The sequence below is a fragment of the Pristis pectinata genome, chromosome 10, assembly GCF_009764475.1.
Source record: "Pristis pectinata isolate sPriPec2 chromosome 10, sPriPec2.1.pri, whole genome shotgun sequence".
Classification (NCBI taxonomy): Eukaryota; Metazoa; Chordata; class Chondrichthyes; order Rhinopristiformes; family Pristidae; genus Pristis; species Pristis pectinata.
In genome coordinates, this window is record NC_067414.1 from 75,565,247 (window position 1) to 75,591,712 (window position 26,466).

Below are 26,466 nucleotides of genomic sequence, written 5' to 3' on the forward strand. Positions count from 1 at the left end.
CCTAGCAATATGAATAGCAGGGAACCCTCAGAGATTTTCCATGTCACAGGGGCTTTGAATTGAGATTATTTTTTTCTCTTGGTAATCAAACTACCAAGGGTTTAGTTGACATCTTTCTGGCTTTTTTTTTGCAGAGTTTTACTACAATTATCTAGATTAAACAATTGTTTCCCCAATATCTTACTTGTATGGTGTGGTTTCAGAACTCTGAAGTTACCAATAAGCTCCAACTGATCGTTACAAATTACCTTCAGTGGAGCAGTTCCTCATCTCGATAAAATTGACAGGGACACTGAGAGGACCAAGAGGTCTGTGGTGCTAGACTTCCATTTTCAGACAAGTTACTGAAGGACCTGCCAATTTATTCCTCCCAAGACATCTGGAAACTGTATACTTCTCGTATACCCTTTCCTGGTGTAAAATCAGTGTTCCATAACACAGGACTAGAAAATCACGTACAGAGCATAACTTCTGAAATGTAAGACTCCAAAACATAATCATGTTCCGCAAATGATTTTATTTGGTAATAGAAAGAAAAGAATTGCACTCTTTTAGCTTAAATCAACATGCACTAGCTCCCCAAATAGCCTACAACATCGCAGAAGTCCAAAATTAAACCATTCAGTCCCAAGAGTTCTTGGTTTGTTCCTTAGTTTATGCTAAATTTGTTATAGAGTCATACAGCTTAGAAACAAGCCCTTCAGTTTACCAACTCCACACCAAACATCAACCCCCCCCCCATTTTACAGTAATCTTACCTTAACCCTATTTTATTTAAACTCTCCCCACGTTCTCATTAATTCCCCCCAGATTCTACCACCCACCTACACACTAGGAGGCAATTCACAGTGGCCAATCCACTGGAGGGAAAACCAACACGGTCAGAGGGAGATCATGCAAACTCCATGTAGACAGCGCAGGAGGTCAAAATTAAACTTGGGTCACTGGAGCAGTGAGACAGCAGCTCCACTCCACTAGCTGTACCATTATACTGCTGGCCGTACACTCCAAACTAAGTCCTATAATTGACTTGTGCAGTTCACGATAGGATGGGGCGGAGAGGTAATTGAAGGTTTCTGTATTTGGGGATCGACTATTAAGAGACACCGTACTGTTAAAACTCAGCCGTGATGCCTTTCACAGTCAAATAGCCTGCTGGCGATGACTATCTATGCATTGATGAGGACTAGAGGTCACCTGTGGGCCCCAATGGGAATCTTTTGGCAGTTAAGAGACATTTTTAAAAATTAGTGTAAAACAGATTTTTTTACAATATTTCCTAGCATGTTTGGCACCTTCCTTATTCACAACCTTTCTTGTTCACACAGAAAATTGCTGATTGTAGACAAATCGTTTGCAGGGAGTCTCTCTCAGTAAGGTATACAAAATTTGCCTGCTCTTACAACGACCGCTTCCATTTTACTCCTCGCCTTAGAGGGCACAAAAGATGGATTTTCCCTGCTGTCAGATTGCAGGTCATCAGCCAAAGCAGTTCACATCCTCAGGAGAGTGAGAAACAGGATGAAATAACTCTGAGCACCATTACAACTAATCAATGAGCAGTCACCATAGAAACTGAACAGCCTCCATCTCAAAGCACAGCTTCCACACACACTTGGTCACGTGTCTGACACTACAAACAGCACTCCTAATTGCCTAGGTGCACTGAGACTAACCATGGGGGGGGGGGGGAAATCAAGATTTTTATTCCCTCAGCTAAATCTTAGAATTTTGATTCTTCTCTTATTGTGCTTCAAATGTAGGCCCTTCTCCACTCTGGAAGTTCAAGTTGTCATTAGTTACTCTCATTGGAACACACCCACTAGCATATTTTAAATGTGAATGATTTAAACATTCGTTTTAACAAATCAGTAATCTGCTTAATTTTGAGTGTGCGACTTAGCTACATATTTCAAATATTTTTGTTTTGAATAAGATTATCTTGAGTAAGATTCAGAGAGAAGGTAAAAATCAATAAATCAGCAATATTGGCACTGGACACTTAGCTTGCCACTTCTCAATGTCATAATTCAATGACAATTTATCTTCCATCTGGCCTTGATAAGTGTCCTATCCACAAGGTAAGTAGATTTAATTTTTCCCTTACCTTTTCCAAAATCCCAGACTGCATTCGCTCAAGCTTTTTCTTTTCTAACCAGAAAACACCACACAGACTTTGTTCATCCATTAGGCCAGAAAAAGGGCACATCATGCTGTGGTTTAATACTCATCTACTGTTCCACAACTCTGACTCCTTGCTATTCTCCACCAAAGAGGGAGGGCTGTTGTTGCTCAGTCACTAAATATATTCCAGAGCTGGATCAGTGGGGAATTAACAGGTGGCTCAGCTAGCAGAGCTTCACAGCTCCAGAGACCCAGGTTCAGAGGTCACCCACGGTACTGTCTGGAGTTTGCACATTCTCCCTGTGACCACATGGGCTCCCCCAGGTACTCCAGTTTCACCCCACGTCCCAAAAACATGAGGGCTGGTTGGTTAATTGGCCACTAAGTTGCCCCTGGTGTGATAGAATCTAAAGGGAATTGATGGGAACGTAGGAATTATAAAATGTGATTAGTGCAGATGGGTGGTTGATTGTCAGCACAAACTCGTTAGGGCAAAGGGCTTGTTTCCATGGTGCATGACTTTATAATCAAAGGATAAAGACAAGACAAATAAATAGTACTGAAGGACAAGTTCGACTGGGATCTGAATAAATGTCAAGACAGGACAGAGGGAACAAAGGAAACAGAATGCTGGAAGAACTCGGGGTCAACCTACACCTTTTACCCCTACAGATAAGATTTATTATTCACATGTACATCGAAACACACAGTGAAATGCATCTTTTGTGTAGAGTGTTCTGGGAACAGCCCACAAGTGTTGCTACGCTTCCTGTGCCAACATAGCATGCCCACAACTTCCTAACCTGTACATCTTTGGAATGTGGGAGGAAACCGGAGCACCCAGAGGAAACCCACGCAGACACGGGGAAAACGTACAAACTCCTTACAGACAGTGGCCAGAATTGAACCCAGGTTGCTGGCGCTGTAATAGCGTTATGCTAACAGCTACACTACCTGCTTAATCCGCTGAGTTCTTGTGTTTTTTTTGTTCCAGATTCCAGATCTGCAGTCTCTTTTGTCTTCAGGGAAAAGAAAAAAACATATGGTCCTAGAGTCACAGAGAGATACAGCATGAAACAGGTCCTTTGGCACACTGACTCAGTGCTGACCTTCAACCATCCATTTACATTCATCCTACTTTTTAAATTCTCCCCACATTCTCATTAACTCCCTCCAGATTCTACCACTCACCTACACGCTAGTGGGAATTTACAGTGGCCAACTTTGGGATGTGGGAGGAAACTGGATCACCTGGAGGAAGAACAGAGGAGCACAGGCAGAACATACAAACTCCACACGGATAGCACCCGAGGTCAGTATTGAACCCGGGTCTCTGGTGCTGTGCGACTGCAGCTCTACCAGCTCTGCCACTGTTTTATTTCTACATCTAATGTTCTAATTCCAGCTGCTGTCTGTAAGGAGTTTGTATGTTCTCCCCGTGTCTGCGTGGGTCTCCTCCGGGTGCTCCAGTTTCCCACCACATTCCAAAGACGTACAGGTTAGGAAGTTGCGGGCATACTATGTTGGCACCAGAAGCGTGGTGACACTTGCAGGCTGCCCCCAGAGTGCTCTACGCAAAGATGCATTTCACTGTGTGTTTTGATGTACATGTGACTAATAAAGGTATCTTATCTTAATGACTAGTTATGCTTAGGCTGCCATTTTACCCTATTTTTGCATCAGTGCAAGATGGTTTGGGATGCGTGCTTGATTTTTACATCAGATTTCCTAACCTCAGGATATTCCAGAGCTTTTCATGGCTATTTCAATACTTTTACATGGTCATTATTGTCTTGCAAAATAAAACATTAAAAGACAAGATCAAATTGCTTCCGTCATTCAGATGATGATATAACCTCTCCAGGTTCTCTTCCTGACCTCACATGTACTTGTTAAATTAAACAAATGGATGGAACACAACCATTTCTAGGTCCCTGCTAATTTTGGTTAAAAGTTATCAAATAAAATGTAATTGCAGGATGGAAGAGAAACGTAGGGAAAAAACAGAAATCACCAAACCAACACCCAATCTTGGCCGCAATCCTCAAAGAATCAGCCAGGTCACAAGTGAATGCCTGGGTTAATATTAACAATGGGAAAGAATTGTTAAACAATACAAGGTATTATATTCATATGAAACCAAAATACAACTAAAGAATCAAATATGATATACAAAACTTGAATGAGTTTCAATTGAGAATTAGAAAACACTAATTTGAAATAATTTTAAGATATAACACCCATTGTTAATGTTGAAAAGTGAAGACATGTCAGATCAGTAGATTCATTTTACCCAATAAAAGGAGCTAAAAGTTGCGTGTAACATTTTTCAATTAGAGCTCTCCCGTGGGGCCCAAGCTCCTTCTATCAGCTTCAAACACAGGCAAGCATTTTATCTGCCAAAGCAGCCTCCTGACTGACCTCCTGCCAATCACATTACTTAGCTTCCAGCTACTCCAGCTTCATTCTCAGGAGACCGCGTTGCACAACCACGCTCATGAGATTACATGCAGCATCTCATTTAATTCTTCTGCTGATGTGTGGCGAGGAGTGGAGAAATGATGAGGCATGAAAAAATGATCCAGCACCCCAAAAATAAAACATATGGTTACCATCAGAAAATATGAAATCACTGCACTCTCATTGATTGGGTTTCCAAAAAAATAAAGCAATTAAACTTAACGGTTTGCAAAAGCAGGCAAAATGTGACTGAGCAGGCATTACTAAGACTGACCACCAGAGGGCACAAAAGAAACATCATTTGGTTTTTGCCACAAAGGTTTTTCAAAGGGAGTTTCACACCCAAAATTTTCATACAATCATAGAACAGTACAGCACAATACAGGCCCTTCGGCCCACAAAGTTGTGCTGACCTTTAAACCTCACCTAAGACTATCTAACCCCTTCCTCCCACACATCCCTTTATTTTAAACTCCTCCATATGCTTATTTAACGATCTCTTGAATTTGACCAAATTTTATTTCCCATTATTTTCTTTTAATCTATATTTTCTTTCATTGGGAAGCTTCTTTGGGAAGCTTTGACTGTGCATCTATCCCCTTATTTTGACCTTAATGTCCACTCCCCCTTTTATTCTGACCCCTTATTTTAAGGCATTTTCTTCTGCCAAGCCCAAACAACTAATTTTCACATTACATTTAGAAGAATTTCAGGATAGTTGACAATGCATTCTGTTCACATTTCAGAAAAAAAAATCAAACCAAAAGCAGTAATAAATAAGGCCAATGGATTGTTAAATCTGCTCTGAAGGGAACATAAAAGATTTTGAGGCATGATTGCAGAGAGCAGAGCAGTCACCCACTCTCTAGGATGGATGTGATTAAGCCAGAGAGGGTGCAGAAAGGATTCACAAGGGTGTTGCCTGGACTGGAGGGCTTAAGTTATGAGAAGAGACTGGATAGTCTCAGCTGTTTTCCCTGGATCCAAGCAGTCTGAGGGGTGACCTTACAGAGGTTTATAAAGTCATAAGAGGCAATAGGTAAGGAAAATAATCAGTCTTTTTCCCAGGGTAAGGAAGTCTAAAACTGTAGGTTTAGGGTAAAAGGGGAAAGATGAAAAGGGGATCCTAAAAGGATAGGTTTTTCACACAGAGGGTGGTGGAAAGATTCAGAGGGATATGGGCCAAATGCAGGAAAATGGGATTAGCTTGGATAGGCATCTTGGTTACCATGGACTAGTTGGGCTGAAGGGCCTGTTTCCCTGCTGTATAACTCTATGAATCTACTTAGTTCCCTGAAAATGGGAACACGGGTAGATAGGGTGGCGAGGAAGGTGTGTGGCATGCCTCTTCATTGGCTGAGGCACTGAGTACAAGAGTTGGTGAGACCACACCTAGAATATTGTGTGCATTTGTGATCACCACACAATAGGAAGGATGCAATTAAGCTCAGGAAGATGCAGAAAAGATTCACAGGAACATTGCCTGGACTGGAGGCCTTGAGACTGGGTAGGCTGGGACTGTTTTCCCTGGAGCAAAGGAGGCTGAAGGGTGACGTTATAGAACTTCATAAAATCATGAGGGGCAGAGACAGGGTAGATAGTCAGTCTTCTTCCCAGGGTAGTGGAGTCCAAAACTCAAGGGCATAGGCTTAAGGTGAGAGGGAAAAGATTTAAAGGGAATCAGAGGGGCAAGTTTTCCTGCACAGAGGGTGGTGAGTGTGTGGAAGGAGCTGCCTGAAGTGATAGAGGGTGGGTAAAATTACAAAGTTTAAAAGACATTTGGACAAGTGCATGGATAGGAACGTTTTAATAGGATTTGGGCCCAAATGCAGGCAATTGTGTTTTAGTGTAGATAGGCATCTTGGTCAGCATAAATTAGTTGGGCCGAAGGGCCTGTTTCCATGCTGAATAACTGAATCCGATCTACAGCGGATGCCATCTCCCTGGCCCTACACTCAGCTCTGGAGCATCTGGACAGTAAAGACACATACGTTAGACTATTGTTTATTGGCTACAACTCTGCCTTCAATATAATAATTCCAAGCAAGCTTGTCACCAAACTCCAAGACCTAGGACTCAACACCTCCCTCTGTAACTGGATCCTTGACTTTCTAACAAACAGACTGCAATCAGTGAGGATAGGCAGCAATACCTCCGGCACGATTACTCTCAACACTGGTGCCCCACAAAGCTGTATCCTCAGCCCTCTACTCTACTCCCTATACACTCATGACCGTGTGGCCAGATTCTGCTCTAACTCCATCTACAAGTTACAGATGATACCACCGTTGTAGGCTGTATCTCAAACAGCGATGAGTCAGAGAACAGGAAGGAGATAGAGAGCTTAGTGGAATGGTGTCATGACAACAACCTTTCCCTCAATGTCAACAAAAGAGCTGGTCATTGACTTCAGGAAAGGGAGCGGTGTACATGCACCTGTCTACATCAGTGGTGCTGAGGTCGAGAGGGTTGACAGCTTCAAGTTCCTGTGCGTGAACATCACCAACAGCCTGTCCTGGTCAAATCACGTAGATGTCACGGCCAAGAAAGCTCACCAGTGCCTCTACTTCCTCAGGAGGCTAAAGAAATTTGGATTGTCCCCTTTGACTCTCACTAACTTTTACAGATGCACCATAGAAAGCATCCTATCTGGATGTATCACGGCTTGATATGGCAACTGCTCTGCCCAAGACTGCAAGAAGCTGCAGAGAGTTGTGGACACAGCCCAGCGCATCACAGACACCAGCCTCCCCTCCTTGGGCTCTGTCTTTACCCTATTGTTGTTTTGGTGTAGCAGCCAGCATAATCAAAGACCCCACCCACCCGGGACATTCTCTCTTCTCTCCTCTTCCATCGGGTAGAAGATAAGGAGTCTGAGGGCACGTACCACCAGACTGAAGGACAGCTTCTACCCCACTGTGATAAGATTATTGAACAGTTCCCTTATACAATGAGATGGACTACGACCTCACGATCTACCTTGTTGTGACCTTGCACCTTATTGCACTGCACTTTCTCTGTAGTTGTGACACTTTACTCTGTACTGTTATTGTTTTTACCTGTACTACATCAATGCACTCTGTACTGACTCAATGTAACTGCACTGTGTAATGAATTGACCTGTATGATCGGTTTGCAAGACAAGCTTTTCACTGTACCTTGGTACAAGTGACAATAATAAACCAATACCCTAGCATACTGCCAAATATTTGGCCTTCAACCCATATCACCAAAAACAAACAAGAGGAAACACAAGAGACTGCAGTTGCTGGAATCTAGAGCAACAAACAAGATGCTGGAGGAACGCAGTGGGCCAGGCAGCATCTGTGGAAGGAAATGGACAGTCGACATTTCAGGCCGAGACCCTTCACATGGACTAGAAAGATCTCGACCCGACATGTCAACTGTCCATTTCCCTCCACAGATGCTGCCTGGCCCAGAGTTCCTCCAGCATCTTGTTTGTGTCACCAAAAAACAATTCTGGTCATAAAAATAGAAAACACTGGGAACGCTCAAACAGCATCTGTGGTAAAAGAAACTAAATGTTCCAGACCTGAAACTCTCAGTTTCCACAAATGCTGCTTGATCTGCTGAATAATTCCAGCATTTCCACTTTTTATTTTGGATTTTTAATACTCAACAATTCTGGTCAATTTCAGTGTTCTTTGAGAGAGTCTACAGCTTACCCTCACGTGGTTTTAACACAGTATGCTTATTAGTGCATTTGCCCCAATGCTGGAAGTTTTAGATGAGGTCAAGGAGGCCCTCTACTCCAACCTTGAAAAAAAGTCATCATCCAAGTGAGGGACCACAAAGGTGTCTGCATCACTGATGCCATGAGAGACACCAATGACTTCCAGAGCAATAAATGAGATGCTGAAGGAACTCGGCAGGGGTCAGGCAGCATCTGTGGAAGGAGTCCAGATGAAGGGTCTCGATCCAAAACATCAGTTGTGCATTTTACTCCACTAGATGCTGCCTGACCCGCTGAGTTCCTCCAGCATCTTGCTTGTTGCTCCAGATTCCAGCATCTGCAGTCTCCCTTGTCTCCACTGATGATTTCCAAACAGACCACCAGCTAGTCCATTCTATTACCTCCATCAATCAGACCCCAAAATATCAACATAAAAGTGTTGCCCCAAGAAGATCAAAGTTGAAGGTCTCAAGATCCTCACAATGATGGCTCTTCTCAAACAGCATCCCCCCCCCCAGATAATTGTTGACTCCCAGTTCAAAGGAGCCATAGAGTGGCTACAGCATAAAGGGTGCCCTCGTCCACCATATTTATCACATGTGAAGAGACTCCTGGCCTCTGCACCAAGATCTAGGACTGGTTTAATGAGAATGACCGGGAGATCAAGGAGCTAAATTGGAAGTAGAAAGTGTTCCGGGGAAAAGAAACAGCACGAAAGACACCTGAAGCAGATGTTCACCAGAAAACCAGTGACCCAAAGAATAGATGATAGATGAAGCGAGCACAGAAAGTTCAAGAAATCACTGACAGCTACGAAATACACAGGTTCTTCAGCACTGTTAAAGTCATCAATAGCCCAAATACCCAGGACCCCATTCCATCGAGAGCCAAACATTGAGATGAATTTATCAAGACCCAATTGGTGATCAATGCTCATTGGAAGGAACACTGACGACTTCCCCAAACGTGACTTAATCCTTGATGTGAGCGCCCTTGTCTCCATCCTACAACAGCCTATTCAGACCAGTCTTGCTGCCACTCCTGATTGACAAGTCGAAAAGATCATATCCCAACTAAAAAATAATAAGACTTCAGGAGCAGATGCTTTTCCCAATGAAGCTCTAAAACTCGGCAGTGAAGTTGACTCTGTTTCTCTTCCCACAGATGTGGCCAACGCTGCTAAGTATTTCTAGCATTTTCTGTTTTTATGTATTAGTACTTAATTGACTGCAAAAAAAAACTATGGGCCATCCAGAAGTCAAGAACAGCACTACATAAATGCAAGTTTTTCTTTTCACTGTATTATAAAACAAGGTTGAGTCCAAGTCAGACAAATCCTAATCAAACAGTAATGCTCTGATCAAACCACACAAGCTATTACACTGTGGATGCTAAAGTTGAATAACAAGGGAAAGCTGAGTGTAGCTGCTCTCAACCCTACAGCAATATTTAAACGTGTGTGGTGCAGAGTTCAATCAAAACTGAGGTTAGTGGGGACCACAAGAAAATATTACAGCAGCTGGTGTAATGAAAGAAGTCAGATGCTGTTGCTGGAGGTCAATCACCATAGTCCTAGGACATTCCTGCAAGATTTCTATTTGGAACCACACTTTCCCCCAATTATCTTCAGCTTTTTCCATCGAGTTTCCCTTAGTTACAAGATCATAAGTGGAGCTGTTCATTGTTCCAGTGTTCAGCTCCCTTACCAGCTCCACAGATAATGAAGCTACCCACACTAACATACATCAGAACCTGAACATCATGAGCTGATAAAAAGCAAATAACAGTCATACCATATTACCAAGTAATGGTCTTCTCAAACAAGAGAAACTCTTGAGTTTGCAAAGCCACCTTTATTACCAAGTGATCCACCAACAGCACATGGGGGTTGTCACCTGAACTATCCTAACCATATCAATACTTTTTCATACCAGTAGAGAGCTAAATAGTCTTACAGGGAATGGCTGACTCAGTGGAACCTTGAAGCCTACACATCATAAACAAGGCTTGATTCAAAACAGTGATGGTATAATCACACTTGTATCAATGAGTATAACTGATACACCTCACAGAAACTGCATATTTTTGGACAGTGAAAACAAGCCAGAAAACATCACTATCAAAGACAATCTATTGCTATCAAGGTATGCCTTCCTTCTGTGCAGTGTGGCTGCAGCATGGAAATACTTAGTGGAGCAACTTACTAAGATTAACATACATACGTTTTCCTCGAGCGATTTCTGGACCAGAGCATCTTTATGCAATGCTAAAGACGTGCAGCATGAAAATAGGCCCTTCAGCCCACAAAGTCCATGCCAACCACCAACTTACACCAATCCTATTTTATTTACCAGACATTCCCATCAATTCCCTCAGATTCTATCACTCACCTGCACACGAGGGACAATTTACACTGGCCAATTAACCCACCAACCTGCACTTCTTTGGGATGTAGGGGGAAAACCACAGCACCGCAGAGAAAACCCACATGGTCACAAGAACATGCAAACTCCACAGACAGCACAAGATATCAGGATTGAACCCAACTTGCTAAAGCACCGAGGCAGCAGCTCTACCAAGCTGCATAACTGTGCCACTCACATTTTCCTTTCGAGGCTTGGTAAGGTTTGATCCGATAGAGCTTAGGTTGGGCCCTGAAGGATTTGACGATCAAAACCCAATCTCAAAGGATCTCTGCCTTGATTACGATTCTACGTCTTCTTAAAACTAGTCATAGATCACCCCAACAATCCTTGAACATTAGGTCTGAGGTAATTCAGAGGGCAGCTGTGGTCCAGACCAAACTGTGGCACACATTGTGAAGGAGTGCCTAAATTCAAGAAAAAAAACCCGCCAGGTCACCAACTATGTGAATGCTCTAAAAGGTAGAATGAGTTTTATGCTGAATGTTTCAGTGTTTTCTCCAGTGTGCTAGTTTTAACGGAGGCAGCAGGATCAGGTCTTTCTCCATCTTCCACCTTGGCTGCTGTTCTTCAGAATGGAGGTGGTGTTTCATCATTACTGTTTATTATTTCTGGCAAATTGCATTTGTGCCAGAAGTAAGGTTTGTGATACATTTACAAAATTATGCCAATGACAAAGACATGGTGATGCAAATGTAGGTAACTGGATCGATATGGTCAGTTGATGAAAGGAAAACATTGGAAACACTGGTTGAGAAAGGGACCTTCAAAACCTGAACTGGGAGAATAGGGTCTCGCAAGAGAGGGGTGGCAAGTGCACTAAGTGTTGGGTAACTAGACATGAATTCTCAAGAAATGTAAACATCTTGAAATGGAATAGTCAGACATGCACCATGAGGATAAAAGATGGAAATTTAAGCAAAATTGACAAAATCTTTCAGTTCAGCACAGCAGAAAGTAGCAGGGTTAACGTATCAGAAAAAGGGCCAGGGTAGGGTCAATCGAGACTACAACCAGAAATAACCCACTTATCCCACAAAAATACAGGCAATAGCTAGGCTCTCAAGATTTTGCAACATTTTATTGAGGTGAATTTCTTCAATGCAAATACATCTTCAGTCAAGCAGCACAGGTGGGATGACCCACCACTCCACGTAACAGTAGGTCTTCCTAATAAGGAAACAGAGACCTAGGGAGGGGATACTTGTCAGAGTGAAGATTGTTAATTTCAGTTTTGTGGCCCCGAATGGCAAAGGGAATCAAAAAACTAAAATGGGCAAAAAAACTGTCACAATGGAAAGGATTAATTTCCACGGAGAATGGACTTTCCAAAATGGAAACCATGAATCTATAGAGCAGCCATGTTTGAGGAAGAGTGTGCTGTGTAAAGTTGAGGGCACTGAGGTCAAGAGGCAAAGATCTTGAAGCAAGGTTAGTAACAGTTTTGGGGAATGTTGGCTTGATCATCAGTGGTGGGGATGGACCGGGGAAATTACAAAGTGGTTTCAGAGATGGCATTCAGCTGTCTCGTTTATTTGCCCAATAATACCACCACCCTTTGAAACAGGTAACGAAATTGGTGGGTACAGAAGGTGCAAATTGTTGCTACAGTATTATTAGCATCCTAGAAAATTCTTGCAATCATGGTCCAAAGTTACTCAAGTTAGCATTAAAGAGATAATGCCTACAAAGTTTCATTGGAACAGGGAGGAACAAACTCTCAGATGAACTTCCAGAATGAGAGGAAATGTCCAGTAAAGGAAAAAAGACAAAAAAAAAATCACCCAATGTGGGGAATACTGCATGGTGACCAGCAAACAATATTGAATAACTTTAGTGTCACATCAAGAGCGGAGGGAAATCTGATTAATAGAGGTGATATTACAAGTTGGAAGATTGCATTTTCAGACAGATGCAACTCAATTAAAATGCATCTCCTATCCCAGTGGGACCCAAACAGTAAATGGGACATACTTCATGTTAAGATATCCCAGCATCATCCAAAGTTCACCCAAGAGAATTCATGTACCACCTCTAACAATTCCCAGTGAAACTTAAAACCAGCAAGTAGGTTAAGTTCAGAACTATCCACCTCCTAATTTTTAGCCTGCCATCTCAGTGGAAGAACAACAATATTAAAATAAACAGGTCAATCTCAAATAACAAAAGTTATGACCAAATTCTTGTTTTATTTAAACCATTCTGCAGAATTTACAACTGGAACTCTGGGAATTCATATATAACATCTTTGCCTGTTAGTTTCTTGTATACAGCAGAAAATGTATCCACCTGTAAGAGAAAAAAAATGTACATTAAAGAATCAAAAGTGAAGTTAACAATTCATTCGATTCGGGAAAAAAATTTCAAAGCCTTTCAACACCTGTACACAATAACAGCCGTGCAGTACAAAGCTGCTATTTTCAGTGCCAGATTGCAGGTTGTGTTAAAAAGTTTGGAATAGTTAAGTATATAAAGGCTCCCAATTATCACCTACAGAGGGAATCATCTGGCAGCTACCACCTTGGTTTGAGTGGAAGGAGTTAAAGGGGTGAGGTTTGAAGAATAAGGCAAAGATCTTTGGAACAAGTTCAAGCAGTAAGAAATTCAGAACCAAGCCTTTGTGCCATGGAAAGCCAAATTCCAAGGCAATCCAGCATTATTTGCAAAGTACTATGAAATCTCAGTGAACCCTACAAACCTTGGCAACACATCAGCCAGGATACTTCTCTGGAAGTCCATTATGGAAGCAGATCAACTACTAAAAGACACTTGCACAAATGAAATGCCCCAAATCACCCAAAAATCATACTCAGTACAATGGATGCAGATTACACAGATCCTAGAATGAAAGCACCTCTGCACATCAGCCCAACCCATCCCAGGGGGTAGGATTCCCCACTACTTGACAGACCCACTCAAAGTTCAGGACTGAAATTTTAGGCTTCAGTTTTATAATCTGGTTGTAGAAGACCCTGCTTTTAATAAAAATCTTCCAGAGAATCTAAAATATTTAAATGATGTAAAACACCACAGTTCTGCACCAAAAATAAGATCATACTGCAAATGCCCCAGAGTACAAAAATAGTCTTCAGATAACATTTCACCCTAGAATGAAATCAGTGTATGTCACAACAACAGTCACCCACGATTCAATACCAAAGGCTCTAAATATCTACATGGACTTGAGCATTTGACAAGGGTCCTCATGGCTGGTCCAGAAGATTAAGTCATCTGGGCAATAAATCACATGAAGATTAAGACAGAGGACAGTGATGGAGAGACATTTCCCTGTCTGAAAGCCTGTGACCAGTGGTGTTCCACGAGGCTCAGTGCTGGGACCTTTTGTTTGTGAAATGATCCAGATGGAAGTGTAGGTGGGCTGATTATCAAGTTTGCAGATGACACAGAAGTTATAATTGTGGCTAGTGAGGAAAGTTGTTAGAGGATACAGTAGGACATAGATCAGTTGGAAATTTAGTCAAAGAAATGGCAGATGGGAGTTTAATCTAGACAAGTGTGAGGTGGTGCATTTTGGGCAGTCAAAAGCAAGAGGATGTTGTCTGGATTGGAGACTAAAAGCTAAAAGTTGGACAAACTTGGATTGTTTTCACAGGAGCAGAGGCTGAGCAGTGACTAGATAGAAGCATACAAAAAAATCATGAGGGAGAGAGACCCCCCCCAGGGTGGAACTGTCAAATACTGGAGGGCATAGGTTTAAGGTGAGAGGGGATACGTTTGAAGGAGATCTGCAAGGCACGTTTTTATTTATACAGTGTTAAATGCCTGGAACGCACTGCCAGGGATGGTGGTGGAAGCAGATACAATAGCAACATTTAAGAAACATTAGACAGACACTTGAACAGATAGGGAATAGAGGAATACAGACAATGTGCAGGTAGGTGTGATTAGTTACACTGGCAACATGGTTGGGGCAGATAGGTGGGTCAAAGAGTCTGTTCCTGAGTTGTTTGATGTTCAGTTGCAACATTAAAAGCAATCAGTTATCTAGTGCCAGAAAGTTGCACGTCCATCAGCTGATTACTTTTAAAGTACACAGAAAAGACAAAAATTAAAAGAAAATCAATAATGCATCTTCTTGGCAATCATCTAACAATCCACTTCTGAAAACCAGGAATAAAGTGAATACCTAATATTGAGGAAAAGGAATCCAAACCACTGCATCCAAATAACCACACACAGAGCAGACTGAAACTTTGTGAGAAATCCAGTGTAAAGTTTCCAAATTAACATTCAGACGTCAGTAAATATGGGTGTCAAAAGGAAGTATATACACAATAGCTGAGATAGTGAATCTTAAACAGAGCAAAGGATCCTTGGGACCCATGTTAATAAGCATATTTCATCTTGTAGTGATGCACATTAAACTCACTTTATGTTCTACATTGTTCTGTTGTGCCTTGTCCAAATGGACTTTGATGAGCCTTGTTCCATCCAGTTTCACACGAATTCTCTTGCCCACAATTTCACTAGGGAATACCAGGTCTTCAAGAATTGCATCATGCACTGCAGTCAACGTACGGCTGAAAGAGAAGTAAAAATCATGTTAAAAACAAAAAATTAGTCTAGACCTGCATCATTGGAAAATTGGCTTGCATTTGAACAAATTTAAAAATGAGATCTTCAGAATACTGCTTGTTAATACTCGTAAGTGCACAGTAGACCTCTTTTGGTGCCTCCTGGGTGCAGGCAACAAAGTGCAATGACAAAGCTGTTGCAGTAGCTCCAACAGATCATTGTATAGATTATTTTTCAAACAACTTCAAATTCTTGGACCCAAGTGTCCCCAAGTTCATCAAACTTGCGAATCCTACCCATGCCCAACAATATTACAACAAGAGAACTGATTCCACAAATATTTTCTTTTTGGCTATCTGATAGCATTTTCAATGGATCTCCAAGATGGTCCACAATTTCTACTTGCTGTGCCCAAATTTGGAAAATAAATTTATTCTTTCAGCTATAATATCTAGGATTCAAAAGCCAATAAATGAGCCGATCCTCAATATTCTTAAACACTGGCACAACTCCCAACTAAAATTTTCAAATCATCTCTGCAAACAAACTTAAACATTAACACTGATTTTTGAAGATATTATGCAAGACTTTTAAAGTTAATTTGACCAATCACTCCTGATCCAGCTCTCACCGAGCTATCCAAATGGAGCCATTCATTTTCTCTTTCCTTATAGCTCCGCACAGTTGTCGAGCACAGAGATGCAATCACAAAGATGGCACGCCAGCACCTCTACTTTCTTAGAAGCTAAGGAGATTTGGCAAGTCACTAAATACTCTAACAAACTTCTAAAGATGCACTGTTAAATGTATCCTGACTGGTTGCACCATTGTCTGGTGTGACAATTCCATCACACAGAAACGCAAGAGGCTGCAGAGAGTGGTGGACACTGCCCAGTCCATCATGTACGCATCCCTCCCCACCATTGAAAGCATCTACATGAAGCACCGCCTCAAAGGAGCAACAAGTTATCGAAGATCTCCACCATGCAGGTCATGCCCTCTTCTTGTTCCTACTGTTGGGAAAAAGGGACAGAAACCCTAAGTCCCATAGCACCAGGTTCAGGAGCAGCTACTTTCCTACAAACATCAGGTTCTTGAACTGACTTGCACAACGCTGATCTCTTCAGCGATGGATGACCATGGACAACTTCTTGCACAACCATGTCTCCAATTGTGTTTTTTTTGCACTGATGTCTTGTTTTTTCTTCTCCATCATCTTGTACAGTTTATTTATAACCTACGTTCTGTGTTGTCTGATGCTGTGGCAAGCAAGTTTTTCCACTGTACCTGAGCTTCACTGTACTGGAGTATGACAATAAACTCATGACTTGATTATTACATTCCTACAAAAATTTAAAACCAGAATTCTTACTAAAAACTTAGTCACCAAAACCAATTGAATGCAAACCCATATCAGCATTTTGCACTCTGTTCTGAGACCCACTGTACTTTTGGGCCCTGAGCCAACACACCGAATTATACCCCTTTGTACCAGAGGTTTTCTGTAACCAATTAGCTCAGTTTTTTCTGAACCTTCCCCATTAAACCATAGATGTACAACAACATCAACAAACTACTGTATATACATAAAGACCATTTTACCTTCTGGGACGCTTCTGCTTATTCTTGTTTCTGCTTTTCCTGGTTGGCTTTGGTAGAATTCTCCTCTGTGTACAAAAACAAATTTCACATTTTAAAACAACCAGTTAATACATGAAATACTAATTATAATCAAAGGATCTATCACATTCAAAAATCAGGTTTTACCTGTGCAATGAAGACAACGTGTTTACCACTAAATTTCTTTTCAAGCTCACGCACAAGTCGCACTTGGATCTTTTGAAAGGACTTCAGTTGGGGTACAGGCACAAAGATGATGATTGCCTTTCTGCCACTGCCAACTTCAATTTCCTAAATTGAAAGCAAGTCAGCCCTTAAATAACTTCTTTTTTTCCCCCCAAGAAATGTATTCACAAAGTGAAATCAAAATGCACCCCTTTAAGAAGATAATTGGTTGCAAATATTTTGTCCAAGGACAGCAGAGATTTTTATTGCCAGAATATACAATCTGTATTTCAAGTAAAAACATCCTCAGCCACTTCACAAGAGCTTCAATCAACATTGACGTATCCAAAACAATGCATCTACTCTGCAATTTTCCAAAGACCCAGCAGGAGAAACTCAACCCATTCTAAAAGATGTGAAGTGTCATCCCCTATGGTACATTACAACATTCAGTCTATTGGTTTTAATGGAACCTAATGTCAGAAGTGCAGGATGGGCAGCTGAAATCCCACATCTCTTACGATCTTTCACTTAGAATGTACCATCCCATCTACTGCAAAGAGTATACTATACAATAGAAACCCAATAAGCAAGATAGCAAATGAAAAAGTAATGCAACTACCCATCATCGAGCATTAGAATGCAACCAATATGCTCAGGACTGGCTGATGTAACAATACACCAGCTGGAAACCAACAGTCAAACATACTTAAAATCTAAATAGAACAATTTGAACAAGCGTTCTTATTACTAGAAAAACTTCACTAAACTTGTGTTTTCCTTTAAAGTGAAATGCAGAAGCTCAAGTCTAACAAGTTTCAATTCAAACCCAACCAGAGACCTTCAGTTAGAACATATGAAGTTTTGACCACCTTACAGATAGGATAAAGCCAGAACATAAATTTATCAGGATGTCAGGGAAGGGAAAAGAATGGATACACAAACATTTCACTCAGATGCTCAACTGTTTTATGAAGAGCTTTGAGAGATCAAGTGAGACAATTCCCAATGAGTCCTCGGCATTGCCATGGGACAAGTAACTGGATTTGTGTGCCTTTTAAAAAGACGTGCCAGGGTTCAGTTGGAGAGCACTAGCTAGCAGGGATACTGAACTAAATGACTACGAATTGAAAGTCTTGCCTCAAACATCTCACATGCTACTAGGGATCGCCAGAGCCTTGCACTACACTGAAGCATACTATCCTCTTGCCCCATCAAGAGAAAAATATCAATTACAGAAATTGTAGAAAACCTACCTTAGCAGCTGTAATGTTCAATTCCCTTAATTGTGCCTTCAGGTCAGAGTTCATTTCTAGCTCCAAAAGAGCCTAGAAATACAAGATAAATTAATATTAAAGAAATTTCCAATATTGTGGTATCAGTCATAATCTATCCAATACGAAAAGAAAAGCAATTACCTATGAAAACACTTCCACATCAGCACAACTTCCATTTATATACAACCCTCAATTTGGCAAAAAAAAACTCAAAGGCACTTTGTACCAACATCTGAAACTATGGTCGAGAAGGTAGGAGATGGGGATTATTTTGAGGAAAGTATAAGATTCTGAAAGGTAATTTGAGGAAATTTCTTCACTCACTTTGGTGACAGTAAATAGTCAAAAGTGGTCGGGGTGATAAAGCTGGACATCGTGAAATGGATATGGAACCTACTGCAGTATCTTAGGGTAACATTACTGAGAAGCAAGATGCATGTGAAAAATAGAAAGCCAAAGTAAAATCTTTGAGGAACAGTGTAGGCATGCAAAAGAAGCCCTTAGGGACAAGAGACTGCAGATGCTAGAAGCTGGAGCAAAAAAAATAAACTGCTGGAAGAACAACATCTGTGGAGCCAAAGGAAATTTGGTCAACATTTCAGGTTCTGATGCAGTCTCGATCTGAGACATTGTCTATCCCTACAGTGGCTGCTTGACCCACTTTCTTCGAGCAGTTTATTTTTATTGTGAAAGAGACCTTTATTGGCAATTCTCTGGCCATGGCTATAAAACAGGAATGGAACCAAGCAAATACAGCCCCATCCAGATGGCATGAGACAGGCACTGCAGCAAGACAACGTGGCCAACTGTCTCAAAGGCCGCAACTGTACCTAGAAGGATAATTACCTTTGTCACAATCACAGTAAGCATCAGCAGCAACTTTTATCAGAACAGTTTCTCTACTGTAACAGGTTGCAGGGAGGAAAGAAAACCAATTGGAGGGAATCAAGTAATAACTCCAGGTAAGATGGACAAAAAAGGTCGGAGGACAAGTCCTCGAGGATACAAGAAGGGAGATAGTTGTGGGATGCTGCTTCATAAAGACAGCTCAACTTGGCTCTTCAGAAAACGACTGATGATGGTGATCAAAGAGAACCATCAAAAATTATCACTTGATAAGAGTCTAGGAGATGAATTTGGAGACAGGTAATTAAGAGGAGCAGAAAGTAGACATCATTTGAATTTCATCAAATTCAAAGATGAAGGGTACAACTGGAAAAATGCAGTTTGGGGACTTAAAGATCATAAGGTTTTAAACATCAAAGTTAGGCATGGCAAGTTACATAGTGAATGGGAAGCAGACCAAATAGTGACAGAAATCAGCCCATGTAGGGTTTAAGATGGTTTACAGTAGAGAAGCCATCAGTGCTCCTTTTATAGTCTAGAATTCTGGATGAATGAGTGATAAGGAAAGCCTTTAAGACTACTGCAAACCCCAGACAGATCCTCACAAATATTTAAGTTTATTGACTACTTAACATATGGACATGAATCAATTTTACAATATCAAAAGACTTCCACGCTGAAACGTTGCACTGTGACCGACATACCTGGGAAATGCCAGACTCGAATTCATCTGGCTTTTCGCCATTAGGCTTCACAATTTTGGCGCTGCTGCTAAACATGGCCTATCACTAAAGAGGACGAAGAGGAAAACTTCCATTAGCCACTTATTTCTTGCCCATAATCGCCAAGTCAGCTAGAGACCCGAAAACCGCATCAGACATGCGCCAGATGCATGCCGTGGCGGGGAAAGGTACGAGGCCGCTGCAGCCAGCCTCAGAAACGTCGATGTGCACCACTCGCAAGTGTGAGTGGTGCGGGTGTGGAACAAACCGTGCATCAGTTTGCGGCTGGATGTTGGGGCTGTTGGAACGGATACTCCCGCCCCATCACGTTAACGGCCCGCATGGATCAGCAGCACTTCCCGGGGCCGGTTGGGATGGCGGGAGGTGCGAGCACGACGCCCAGAGACGGGCGGGAATTGCAAGCCGCGGGCGGTGAAAGGCGGCCCGGGATCGCCGACCCGGCCGCGCAGCCGCACACAGCCCCCTCCCCGCCCGGCATTAAATAACCCTTCTCCACCCTGTCACAGCCGCCATCCGGCCGCCCGACCACGCGAATCCGAACCATCTCGTCCCCACCGCCCGATCCCCGCCGCCTTGCCGCCGATATCGAGCGAATATGCACCGTGATTCGGCAGAAACACGCCGGGCCGCCGCGGCTGCAGACACCGACCTGAGGTAACAGCGGCCGAGGAAGAGGGCCAGCTATCGCGAGACTTGCCTTTAATAGCACGCCGCTGGTCTCGCGCGACAGGGCGTCATGGGAAGTGCCCGGCGAGGGTTGCCGTGGCAACCGCGCGCCGCCGTCCTTGCCCCGCGGCGAGAGGCACTTAGCCGGTGCAATGAGGCAACAGAGTTCTGCGTTGGCAATGAAAGGTTTTCGCTCCTAGCGGATGTGACCCGGGTGGTAGCACGTTGTCTGTGAATCAAGAGCCCATGTACTGGATTGCCAAGATTGCAGATTGATGATGTCCAGAACAAGGGATCAAACTTGCAGGAATATTCAGTCAGGGTGTCTCAGAGGGAATGCACCCTTAAATATTGACTAAGGGAGATGTGATGGAGGGATCACGTTAGTGGTGTCAGAAAGTGAGTTGTTGATCGTCAGGTGAAGTGGAAAGTCAGAACATCATGGACCCAGTCGAATTTCTACGGGGAACGAAGCCATGAGATAGAAGAATGGAAAATGAGATAGGCACAGTTGAGGTGCCTATCAAGCATAATAGACGTTCATCTTCAACTGGGAGCATTTGGGAAGATCTCGTGGAAGGTGTTGTCAGAATACTAGATTTGATAGGTACAGAGAGACTGGAATAAAGATCTCTAGGTCTAAATAAGAGCAGAAAGCAGTCCGGACACAATTAACTTAAGTCTGGATCTAGAGCTAAGAAAGGAATTTCAGGTCGAAACCCTGCATCAGGGCTGTCGACAGACAGTCTTTCCTCCCACAGATGCTGCTTGACCCGCTGAGTTCTTCCAGCAGGTTGTTTGTTGCTCCAGATTCTAGCATCTGCAGTCTCTGGTGTCTCCATTGAGTCTGGATCTACTTAGCTTCTGAAATCAGATAGGAATCGGCTTTTCCAAACTAGTACCAATAGGCCCAGATTGGAAATGGGGAGGAAAGCATGACATCAAAATGATATAAAGAATATTGGTTGGGGATCCTTCATAAGTTAAACTACAAATAAAACCGCTAGTATAATGTTTATGTAGTTCAGGCTTGAAACAAAAAATGAAAATACTTTCCTGATTTTAGGTGATTATACATGGACTCCTTGATAATTTTGTTCCTCAATAAGTTTTTAGATTGATAGACTGAAATGGAGATACACATTCCCAGAGGTAGTCTTCTTTCTCCTCTCCCCTCATAATATACTTTACTGAAAACACTTGTAGTACATCAAATGTAGATAATCGGTGTAAAGTCATTAGATATCAAAATCATTTGAAACTAATTTTCTACTCCTTGTTTTGTGCTGCAAACACTGATTTCATTGCCATTGTTTCCATATTTTGAATGTTAGTTGGTTATCATTTGTGTTCTTTATAACTTTATAATTAAGACTATCACTTCCTAACAATATAGCCTAACTTTCTCTGCAGCTTCCACCTGTGCCATGGGATCGGTGGTTTAAACATCGGTGCTTTAAAACCGTGAGAGAAGGTGTCCGTTACATTTCTTCTTCAGAACCTCTGATTACTCATCAACAAAAGGACACTTCCTCAAAGCTGTCATGGCACACACATTCAAAGCTAACAAAATATACATCTGCTTGAGACAATGAATATTGCTTCCACATCTGCATCACCTCACTACCATTGGCAGACAACTGCAAACCCATGCTTCACAGACTAAACATCCTTCCCTTAATATTTCTGCCTTTCCACCTCACTCAAGGTGGCATCAAATCCTGTTTTTATAACTAAGGTGATTGTCATCTCTTTCAACAGTTCCTCTTTATATTATGGCTCAGTATCCATTATTTTCATGAGGTCTCAGTGAAAAATCTTGGGCATTTGTGTGTTAGAGATGCTGAATAAATCTGACTCCATCCTAGATCATTATCTGCACTATAATCTCAGCACTACCCCACAGCTGAAAAACAACAAGGTCTCAGAGCAAACAAAAACCTTGCTGAAACAGTAAAACATGGTAGAGAAGCACTTTTGGCATGAATGCAAAACTCATCTCCATCTGGAAATAGACCTTTCCAGAAGATTTCAGAGATATCACATTTGTGACCATTTTCACAGGAGACAACTTTGATTGTGGCAAATACAAGAGGTCATATGGCTTAATTCGTTCAAGGCACGTGGGCTTCACAGGCTGAGTCAGCACTTAATTGCCCATCCCTTATTGCCCTTGAGAAGGTGGTGGTATACCCACAATGTTGTTAGAGAGGGAGTTACAAGATTTTGAACCAGCGATGGTGAGGGAATGGTGATATACTTCCACGTCAGGATGGTGTGTGGCTTAGCTGGCAACCTCCAGGTGATGGTCTTCCCCATGCTCTTGCTGCCCCTGTCCTTTTAACTGGTAGAGGTCATGGGTTTGGAAGGTGCTGTCTAAGGAGTTTTGATGAGTTGCTGCAGTGCATCCTGTAGATGGTTCAAACTGCTGCTAGTTGGTGGTTGAGTGAATGAATGATTGTGGATCGGGTGCCTATCAAGCAGGCTGCTATGTCCTGTATGGTGTCAAGTTTCTTGAGTATTGTTGAAGCTGCACACATCCAGGCAAGTTGAAAGTATTCCATCACACCTCTGACTTGAGCCTTGTCATATAACATGGACACAGGCCCTTCAGCCTGACCCAACCATGCCGACTTTGTTGCTCAGCAAGCTAGTCCCATCTGCCCACGTTTGGCCCAGAGCCCACTGAGTACAAGCACATAATGTTTTCAGTTGTACTCAAAGCCCTGCTGATGAAGGCATATGTTTTCTTAACTACCTTATCTACCGGTTCTGCTGCCTTCAGGGATCCTTGAACTTGTATACCAAGCTCGAGGGTCCTACCATTCATTATGTATATCCTGGTCTTAGAGGTTATACCCAACATACATCACCTCAAATTTTTCAGTGTTAAATTCCATCTAAAATTGCTCTTCCCATCTTACCAACTCATCAATACCATTCTGTAGTTTAAGACTACCCACTTCACTATCAGCAACATCACCAAATTTTCTGTCAACCATGCGCTTACTAATCATATCTCTTAAATTCACATCCATTCCTTCAACGTAAATAAAAAACAGCAAGGGACCCAGCACCGATCTTTGTGGTACACCGCTGGTCACAGGCTTCTAATCAAAAAAAAATAATCCTCCACTATTTCAGCCAATTTTCACCGAGATAATTTTGGATCCAGTTTGCTAACTTGTCCTGAGACCTATGGGCTCTTACCGTTTGGACCACTGTTCCGTATGAAACTTTGTTAAAGATCTTATTGAAGTTGATGTAGACTAGATCAGCCACACTACCGTCAACAACGTAGTTAGTTTCATAGAGTTCATGGAGTCGTACAGCCCACCATGAAGTACCCATCTATCCTAATCCCATTTACCAGCACTTGGTCTGGAGCCTTAAATGCTTTAGCAATTCAAGTACTCATCCAGATACTTTTTAAATGTTATGAAAGTACTTGACTCCACCACCTTCTCAGGCATTGCATTCCAGATTCACCCTCTGGTTGAAAAATACCTTCCTCACATCCCCTCTACATATGGGAAAAAGCTTCTTACTTCCCACCCTATCTATGCCCCTTATAACTTTGTATACCTCTAACAGGTCTGCCCTCAGCCTCCTCTGCTCCAAGTAAACAAACCCAACCCATTCAAATCCAGCTGAAACAATTCATCCCAGGGAACATCCTGGAGAATCTCCTCTGTACCCTCTCCAGTGCTCAGCATTGATACTTGTGGTACACCCACTGGTCACAGACTTCGAATCACATAAGCAACCTTTGACCATCAAGCACTTTCTCCTTTTACCAAGCCAACTTTGGATACAATTGCCAACTTGGATCCAAGAAGCTCTAACCTTCTGGATCAATTACTTCTTTGAAAATTTCAGTTGAGCTGGTCAGTCACAATTTTCCCTTAAGAAAACCCTCCTCACAATTCTTGATTAATCCATGCCTCTTCAAGTGCAGATTAATCCAGTCCCTCAGAATTGTTTACAATAATTTCCTGCCACTGATGTTAGACCTATAGACCTCTAATTGATTGGCTTATCCCCGCACTCTTCTTGAATGAAGGCACAACATTTATTGTCCTCCAGTCATCCAGCACATCACATGTGGCCAGAGAATATTTGAAAGACCCAGCAAGCTCCTGCCTTACCAAGCTGCCTGAGCAAGCTGGGACACATCTCATCAGATCCTGGGAATTTATCTACCCTTAAACCTGCTAATTCATGTAATAGAACCTCCTTTTCAATTGTAATTAGTTCTAGAATTCCACTATTCCTTTCTCTGAATTCTCCAGCTGCAATGTACCCCTCCATATTGAACGCAGATGAGAAGTATTCACTTCAGACCTCACCTTTGTCCTTCACTTTACACATACTATGATCCCTAATAGGCCCTTCTCTTCTGCTGGTTACACTCTTGCCCTTAATGTACTTCTAAAATACATTGGTGTTTTCCTTAATCTTTCCGGCCAGTGCTACTTCATGCCCATCTTCGCCTTTGAAGTTACTTTTTCATTACTATTCCCCCCTTCACTTTCTATACTTCTGAAGGGCCTCCCTGTTTAGTACTCTGTACTTGTAATACATTCCTTCTTTTTCTTTATCCAATACCATTGATATCCCTTTAGATCCAGGGTTTCATGGACTTGTTGTCCTTATCTTTCACCCATATGGGAACATGTAATTCTCTAAGGACAGACAGATAATTCTCATTTAACTATGAGAACAAGTAGTTACAACAAAACAAGTAGTAACTACAAAAACGATGAGACTGAGTACAGGGAGGAGAAAGAGAGCTTGGTGGCATGGTATCAAGGTAACAGCCTCTCCCAAAGCCAGCAAAACAAAAGAACTGCTCAGCGACCCCAGGAAGTGGGGTGGAGCACACGCCCCCGTTCGTATCAACGGCACTGAGGTGAGGAGGGTCAAGAGCCTCAAGTTCCCAAGTATCACAAACAACCTATACCAGTCCAGCCACACAGATGCCACAGCAAAGAAAGCACACCAGTGCCTCCACTTCCTCAGAAGGCCAAGGAAATCTTATAGATGCACCATAGAAAGCATTCTGTAGATCATGGACAGGGTTTGGAGAATTAGGAGGTGAGTTACTCATTGCAGGATTCCTAGCCTCTGACCTGCTCTTGTATCCACATTGTAAATATAGCTACTCCAGTTCAGTTTCCTGTCAACAGTAACCCCCAGGATATTGATAATGGTGGATTCAGTGATGGCATGCTATCACTGATTTGGATTCTGCCTGAGGTAAAATCATTGCAAGGATTCTTGCAATGGTTTAGAAGCTCCACCTAGAGTCACAATGCTAATTATTTATAGTCAACAAACTGACAGCATGAATATCGATTTTGCTAACTTCTAGTAACCACTCCCCTCTGTCCCTTTTTCTCTTATCCCACTGTCCCCGTCACCCTTTCTCTTTCCCTCCCCAGCCCTCTCAATCTGCTCATCACCCACACATCCCTCTCTCCAGTTCCCCTCCTCACCTCCTTCCCTTTATTCCATGGTCCACTGTCCTTTCTAATCAGATTCCATCTTCTTCAGCCCTTTGTCACTGCCACCTATCACCTCCCAGCTTCTTACATCATTCCCACTCTCCCCCTCCCTCACCTGCCTATAATCCCCCCTCACCTGGATCCACTTATCACCCACCAGCTCTTGCTCCACCCCTTCCTCCCACCTTTTTATACCGACTATCTCCCCTTTTCCTTTCTGATGAAGGGTCTTGACCTGAAATGTCAACTGTCCATTTCCCTCCATAGATTCTGTCTGACCCGCTGAGTTCCCCCCAGCTCCTTTGTGTCTTGCTCCAGATTTCAAGCATCTGCAGTCTTTTCTGTCATCACACTAATTCTCTCCCTAATTTTTAACTTTGTGGCATGAAACTTTGCCTCCCACAA

The 26,466-nt window shown here is 42.4% G+C and overlaps 1 protein-coding gene across 2 annotated transcripts; it reads right to left on the reverse strand.

Moving 5' to 3' along the window:
• Positions 1–12,870: 12,870 nt before the first annotated feature.
• On the reverse strand, positions 12,871–20,562 carry rps7 (ribosomal protein S7). 2 transcript variants are annotated; one of them, XM_052025180.1, is made up of 7 exons: positions 20,538–20,562; positions 19,850–19,933; positions 18,279–18,350; positions 17,005–17,148; positions 16,840–16,904; positions 15,092–15,242; positions 12,871–12,990 (listed from the first exon to the last, which is right to left on the reverse strand). In XM_052025180.1, exons 2-7 carry the CDS (start codon positions 19,922–19,924, stop codon positions 12,913–12,915), a joined length of 585 nt encoding a protein of 194 aa, XP_051881140.1. In that variant the 5' UTR covers positions 19,925–19,933; positions 20,538–20,562; the 3' UTR covers positions 12,871–12,912. The 2 variants fall into 2 exon arrangements, with proteins under 2 accessions (XP_051881140.1, XP_051881141.1); XM_052025181.1 differs by having other exon boundaries at positions 20,490–20,553.
• Positions 20,563–26,466: the final 5,904 nt, after the last annotated feature.